Raw genomic sequence first — 6,746 nt, forward strand, 5'->3', positions numbered from 1 at the left:
AAGGAAGTATTACAATGGAAAGAGCATGGACCCTGGTAACATCAATTTCTAGCTCTGCCACGTGCTAACTGTGGCTCAGCATAAGCGTCTTAACCTCTCTGAACTGAAATGTCCTCAGCAGTAAAACATATATTAGTAAGACCCATATGAAAACACCTCCCTTGCAGTGGGTTTGTGACTGTTTGAGGCCCCCGCCTAAGGAGCAGACAGACACAGTTAACACAGCCAGTGCTGCAGAGAGGACAGAATGGGGATCCCCAGTGGCTATCAGAATGGGGAGGGAAGGAAGGAGCAAGAGGTTGCCCTCTACCAAGCTGGTACACTGCTAACCACAAATTTTTTTTATCATTTATATAGGAAGAGCTGCAGGTACCATCTTGGGTTTGGAAGCCTTAGTGACCTAAGAAAACCTGCTGTGGTTTGGGGTGGGCTGAATGGACACCCTTGCTGGACTGAGGCTTGCACCGGAGTCAGGAAGATTGGAGCCTCCCACGTGGCTGCTCAGAGAGCCCCAGCCTGGGTATCAGGACACCTGGCTGTAGTCCGCAGCACCGCTAACTAACTGGAAGCGCTTGGGCAAGTTCTGGTCCGTCCCTGGGCCTCAGTTCCCTTGGATGAAGTGGGGCTAAGTGTCCTGCGGGTCCAGCCTACCTCTCAAGGTGAGTGTGAGCACTCTGCCCGTTGCCCCCCACCCCACTTCTGTTACCTGAGAGGGCTTCTGCTGACAGGCAGGGAGTCTGAGCTTGAAGAATCCTGGTCTGCCGCTTCAATAAGCTGCTGGCTTGTGGGGATGGACAGGTTCATCAGGGCCTGGTAGAGCAGCCTGGCTTTGCCAACCTTGATGCTTTCATACAACACAGCCAGAAGCAGGATGACCAACACGGAAAGGGCCATGCCTGTCAAAGGAGACTGAGTTACAGAGCCCAGCCAGGCAAACACTGCTCCCCTTCTGGCAGCTTTGCTGGGGACTTGGCACAAGTGGGGAAGGGCACCTCCCCCCACCCCTCTGAATCCATTCCTCCTCCCTTCCCCTCGCATCTTCTTCCCCACTCTTGCTGGGCTCAGAACTCCTGTCTCTTTCCCCTTCCAGCCCATTGTTGGTAGAAGTGGCCTGCAGGAGTGTGGCTTTGAGCTCAGCAGGAAAAGCCACCTGGCAAAGCCCGGGGTGGGTGGGGGGCGGTGGCGGGGAGCATGCCCAACGGCCCACCGCCCCAGCTGCACCCCAGCAGGCAGCACTGCGTCCTCTGAACACGGTGCATGGGTTCCCTTTAGTTTACGGAGGTCCACCTTATTTCTGTGGCTTCATAACGTCTGTGAAAGATTAGATTCTCCAGAGATGGCCGCCTCGCTCTATCCCACCCCACATGCTCTTCTTACAGTGGCAGCATTCCTGCCATCAAGGGGTGGCATCTGTGTTCCCTCCCCTTTAGTCCCAGAAGACCTCTGGGACTGCCTCAGCCAATAAAGGTGGAAACGATGCTCTCTGACTTCCAAAGCTAGGTCTTAAAAACTAGGCTTTTTTTTTTTTTCTTTACCTTGTTCTCGCTTTCTCCCTTTTTTCCCCTACCTTTTTCTCTTGGGACACTCACTCTGGGAACCCAGCCACCCTGCCATGAGGACTTCAGCCAACAACCCCTGCTGAGGTCCTAGCTAACAATCAGCATCAATTTTGATTAATACCTGTAGTGATGGGCGTTTGGGCTTCTTCCAGTCCATTTTTATTCATTTTTTCATGGTACTCAACACAGTTTATTGAATGAATAAATTAAGAACTAAGAATTGACATATCCAAAACACAGCAATTTTTAAATTGTTTTACTTTTATTTATTTAAATTATTTTTTAATTGAAGGATAGTTGCTCTACAGAATTTTGTTGTCTTCTGCCATTAAGTGGCATTGTTTTAAATGGACCTGAGCTCTATAGAATTGGATTGTTCATAATCTTTGCCACTATCATTGCTGATCTAAGAACAGTCCTCTTACCACTTTTATTTTACAATCTGCCTACCAAGCTAGAGTTAACAAAATCACATGTCCTATTTCAAAGTAACTTTTTGAGAAACATGTATTATTTCTGTTAACAGAGGTAATAACAGACTTGGTAACTAAACAGAGCTACTCAACTAGGAAACAAGGCTCCTGCTCTGTTTCTTTGTTCTGTCTGTTATGTTACAGTGCCTTTCATAGTCTATTCCCCAGGTTGTAGGTAGGTACATTGTGATCACAGCAATTTCCATCCATAGGTTGCCAGCAGAGATTATAAGCTCGGAAATTAAAAATGGTGAAAGCCTGAAGAAAACAAGTATGAGTCAGGTCCAACACATATAGGGCGAGAAAGTATAAAGAGCTGGAGAGAGAGAGAAGGATCAGAGAAAATGGGCAGATGGGAGACGTGGACTCTTCACAGAGACAACTGGATCCCTGGGGTGAAAGCTCTGGTCTCAGCAGTCTATTTTTAACATGTAAGTACTTAAGTGGAAACACAACTCCATCATGATTTAGTGTCTGACTCTGCCTTTTCAAGTCAAAGGAATACTCGTCTCTTTCAAATGTATGTCTCATTTGAGGTCAAAGGCTGCAGCAGCTACTCTGGGCTGACACTAGACAATGAACCCCTGTATGAAGGAGGTGCTAGGAGGCAACAAGAGGACCTGATCTAGTTCTGGCTCTGATGCACACTATGTGTCCCTGGACAAGTCTTTCCCCCTCTCTGGGTGTCCGTTCCTTCCCCGTATTGGGGGAAGCTGCACCCTCGTGCCTCTCTCTCAGCCTCACAAAGAGCTCTTTGCAGTCTGAAGGGCAGAGATTCCAAATGGAATTACAAATGCAAAGTTACCACTCAATATTTATGCAAGAAGAGTCAGGCTCCCGAAAACGTTCACAGAGCACAACAATAATGAGAACCTGGGTTCCCACTGCCTGGAGGTACTCAATCTACAAGTCTGGGCTTCCCAGTTCTTACCTGTGGGACTGTGGACGCTCCAGAAATCAAAGAGAAGCACTGCCTCATCTGAGAAGATGAAATGCATCTGAAAGAGAAGGGACCGCATCAGAGGGGGCTTAGGGCAGTGGAAATCATGTTCCCGATTGCTCTCCAGAAACCTCTTCTAAAGGCCCAGGAAAACAAAGTCACTGGATTTAAGTGCTGCAAAGGCCATTAGAAGCCATCAGAGCCAACTGAAGCCAGACAGGGCAGGGAATTGCCCAGGGTCCCACAGTGGGTGAGCAGTAGAGCTAGAATTGAGCTGGCCTGTTGCAGGTAGGGGCCTCCCTGGTGACTCAGATGGTAAAGAATCTGCCTGCAATGCGGGAGGCCTGGGTTTGATCCCTGGGTTGGGAAGATCCCCTGGAAGAAGGTATGGCAACCCACTCCAGTATTCCTGCTTGGAGAATCCCCACAGAGGAGCCTGGCAGGCTACAGTCCATAGGGATGCAAAGAGTTAGACATGACTGAGCGACTGAGCACAGCACAGTTCCCGGTAGAAGTAAGGTGCTTGGGGGTGCCTGTCCTCACTGGGCCAACCAGTCACAGTGCTCTCAGTCATGCAGAGATGACTCCTTTGTGCCCTTGAAAGGCAATGAGGACATGCTAGGCTGAGGACTGACTGCCTCTTCTTACCCCCAGGGCCCCAGCCATTCTGTTCCAGCAGTGCGTATCATGGATGAGCCCAGGGTCAGCTGTCTTCAGTGTGTACTGCACACCTGTTCACCCAAAACTCACTGAACAGTTGCTGAGCCTAATCCCATGCCCAGCATTATGGAGAGAGGTTAATGTGTCTGCCCTTGACAAGCTCAGTCTTACAGAAAGAATGAAGGTAGAAGCGAAGAGCACGCAGCATCTGTCTGAAGGCTCTTCTCAAAGAGCAGCTGGTCCACCCTGTGTTCTGGGTGGCATCAAGAGCTTTGCATATAATATCTCACTTCACCACAATTTTCTATGCGGCAGGGCCAATTAGGTCCATCGTATAAGAAAGAAAACAGGGAACTGGGCTCTGAAAAGTAATTTGCTGAAGGTCACAAAGCTAGTAGTAATAAGTTGGCAGAACTGGGATTCAAACCTGAGTCTAGTTAGATGCCAAAGCCCCAACCATCTATGCTGCCTCTCAGTGACCAAGAGAAGAGGACAAGATGGGAACTGAGTGGGATTCTAAATGCCTGCATCAAGCTTAATGATTGGCAAGATTAAAGCCAGAGAAATCAATCAGTTCACACTCTCAAGGAAGGGGTGTTTCCCTCTTGTCACCAGGTAAGACCTCAACCAGCAGAAGCACTGTCAGTGCCCAACCATAGCTAAGCAGATCCTGGCTGAGTTGGGATCAGTTGGTGGAAGACTTCGCCTTCAAAGACAATGGCCAAACATTAGAATCTTCAAATGCCAGAGTGACAAGTGTCCTCAGAAAGTTTTTTAAATTGAGACGTAATTGACAAATAATGTATTTGTTTCAGGTGTACAACAGGATTCCATATATGCGTATATTGCAAAATGGTCACCACAAGAAGTCTAGTTAACATCCATCATGACAATGTTTCTTTCTCGTGATAAGAACTTTAAAGATCTACTCTTAGCAACCTTCAAATCTACAGTTCTGTATTAACTAGTCACCATGCTATTATATCTCCAGAACATTTTCTCAGAGAATTTTTAGTCACCTGTTTTTCACCTTTTTTCCCCACAGAACACTGACAAATAAAATCTTCCTTGTAACTCCACGATATAAAACACAGGGCTTTTGGTGAAGAGGGGAGAGAGGTCTGAGCTCTGCTGAAATTCAATGTGAAAAACATTGATCTGGTCCAATTCTAGTCCCTTTCTAACCACTTCTCAGATGGGTAAAAGGAGTTCCAAAAGGGGAAAGGATTTGTCCAAAACCTCGTAAGATGAAAACTGAAACCTAGACAGTCTTTTAAAAATTATGTTGAATAATTTTAAAATAGCTTTTTATGTCCCAAATATGAAAGTGATACTTGCTTAATGGAAAAAGCTGAAACAGTACCAAAAAGAAAGTAAAAAATTATTTTGAGTCCTACTACCCAGAGATACCCTATGTCACGATTTCAAAAAGAGGAGGCAAAATGTTCACAAAAAATTGATACGCAAAAACAAATAGGTACAGGTGATCCTGTGAAACTGCATTTACACTGGAATTGCACTCATGGAATTTCAGAAGCCTACAGCACCATCTCTGCGGGTGGGGTGAGGTGTGACACCTTGACCCCCACTCCAAGTTCATTTGATAAAGCAGCTGGCATGACTGGAATATCCCCTGTGGCTAATTAATCAGAGAGGTTCCATAACTGGGTTCCTTCTGTCATCCTTAGGCTTGGGTCAACTATCTTGGGGACCCCAAACAGTTTTCGCAGTAGATCAGAACACCCCTGAGAGCTGTGCCAGGGGTGCAGGGGCTGGAGACAAATGAGGCAAGTCCTTGACCCCCAAGGAGCAACTGTTTGTTAGAGGAGAGGGAGTGAACAAATAGTACAAAGAGGTTTATGTATTCAGCAAGGGGGAGGCCTGTGGAGGCTGGGGGTACTGGGGACAGAAGATGCCTGGAAGACACCTAACCCAGCTAGGGAGGCAGGTGGCTAGGACGTCTTCTGAAGCAGGAAGCAGTCAGGGAAGATGGACAGTGCAGGTTTTCCAAGCCACAAGTGTCCTTACAGAGCGTCCACCCCACTGGGGAGTGAGGGGCCCGAGGGAGGGACAAAGACTCACCTCTCTCGCTTTTTCACCCGTGAAAAAGATTCAAATCAGCACACCCTGACTTGGAGCTGCAGTTTTCAGTCAAAGAGCCCTGTGGTCAGACACTCAAGGGGCGGGCCTCTCCAGTTTCACAGCTTTGGATAAACCAGGGCCTCCAGTAGCTAAATTATCTGTGTCTGGTTCAGGGCCCCACCCTGTGGGGAGGGGCTACGGGGAAAATGACAGCAATCACGGGACTTGGTTCTTCTTTATTTTCTCATTTGGAGTTACTCACACTTTGAGAATCCCAAGGACAGAGGAACCTGGAAAACTACCGTCCATTGCCTCGCAAAAGAGTTCGACACTACATAGCAACTAAACAACAACAAGTGCCCTCATTTATAAGCCAAAGAGTTCAGGGGCAGATTAAGGTCCCAGACCTATCACTGCCCGGCTGGGGAACTTTTCATATAAACCCTTCCCATCTGTTTCCCCTTTTAGAGGGCCGTCGGGAGTTGGGTGGGTGCGCTTGACTACAAGACCTGCGTTGGCTTCCTGAATCTTCAATTCTATGACATTCTTCCTGGAGGAAGAAAACTGTGTACATGATTTATTCGTAGACCGAAGAGTTTGCAAGCTGTCAATTCTCTCCAGCTCAGGTGAACTCTACCAAGAAAACTAGTTTATCTGAAATGCTATTTCTAACCCAAGTGTAAGAGGATGGAAAGTGGCAAGGTCTGTTTCTTTGTTTTTTCTCCGAAAGAATCAGATCACGAACTTGCGAAGGCAGGGAACCGCCCCGGGGGTGTGTGTACGCGCGCCCAGCCGCCGGCTGAAACGCTCCGAGAATTCCCTCCTCATGGGCGTCTCCCCGCAATCTCCCCCAAGTCACCGCGCCCAGAGCAGGGGGAGCCCCCGCCCCGCTGTCTTCACCCAGCGCACCCCGACCCTCATCCGCGCCACACCAGCGCGTAGTGACTGCTAGTCAAGCTGGACTGAGTCCCAGCCGGAGGAACAAATAAGAAACCCCAAAGCCCCGGCCAGCTCTCCTGTTCCCGATGTTGA

The 6,746-nt window shown here is 48.2% G+C and overlaps 1 protein-coding gene across 1 annotated transcript in view; it reads right to left on the minus strand.

The window, feature by feature from the left end:
• SLC31A2 (solute carrier family 31 (copper transporter), member 2) overlaps positions 1 to 6,746 on the minus strand; it is an 8,197-nt gene extending 1,451 nt beyond the window's left edge. Inside the window, exons 1-3 of the mRNA XM_010835188.1 lie at positions 5,715 to 6,746; positions 2,964 to 3,030; positions 707 to 896 (exon numbers count right to left, since the gene is read on the minus strand). Coding sequence (XP_010833490.1) covers positions 707 to 896; positions 2,964 to 3,030 — 257 coding nt within the window. The 5' untranslated portion in view covers positions 5,715 to 6,746. The remainder of the gene's footprint in view (positions 1 to 706; positions 897 to 2,963; positions 3,031 to 5,714) is intronic.

The sequence above is a fragment of the Bison bison genome, unplaced genomic scaffold, assembly GCF_000754665.1.
Source record: "Bison bison bison isolate TAMUID 2011002044 unplaced genomic scaffold, Bison_UMD1.0 scf7180017864039, whole genome shotgun sequence".
NCBI classification, from domain to species: domain Eukaryota; kingdom Metazoa; phylum Chordata; class Mammalia; order Artiodactyla; family Bovidae; genus Bison; species Bison bison.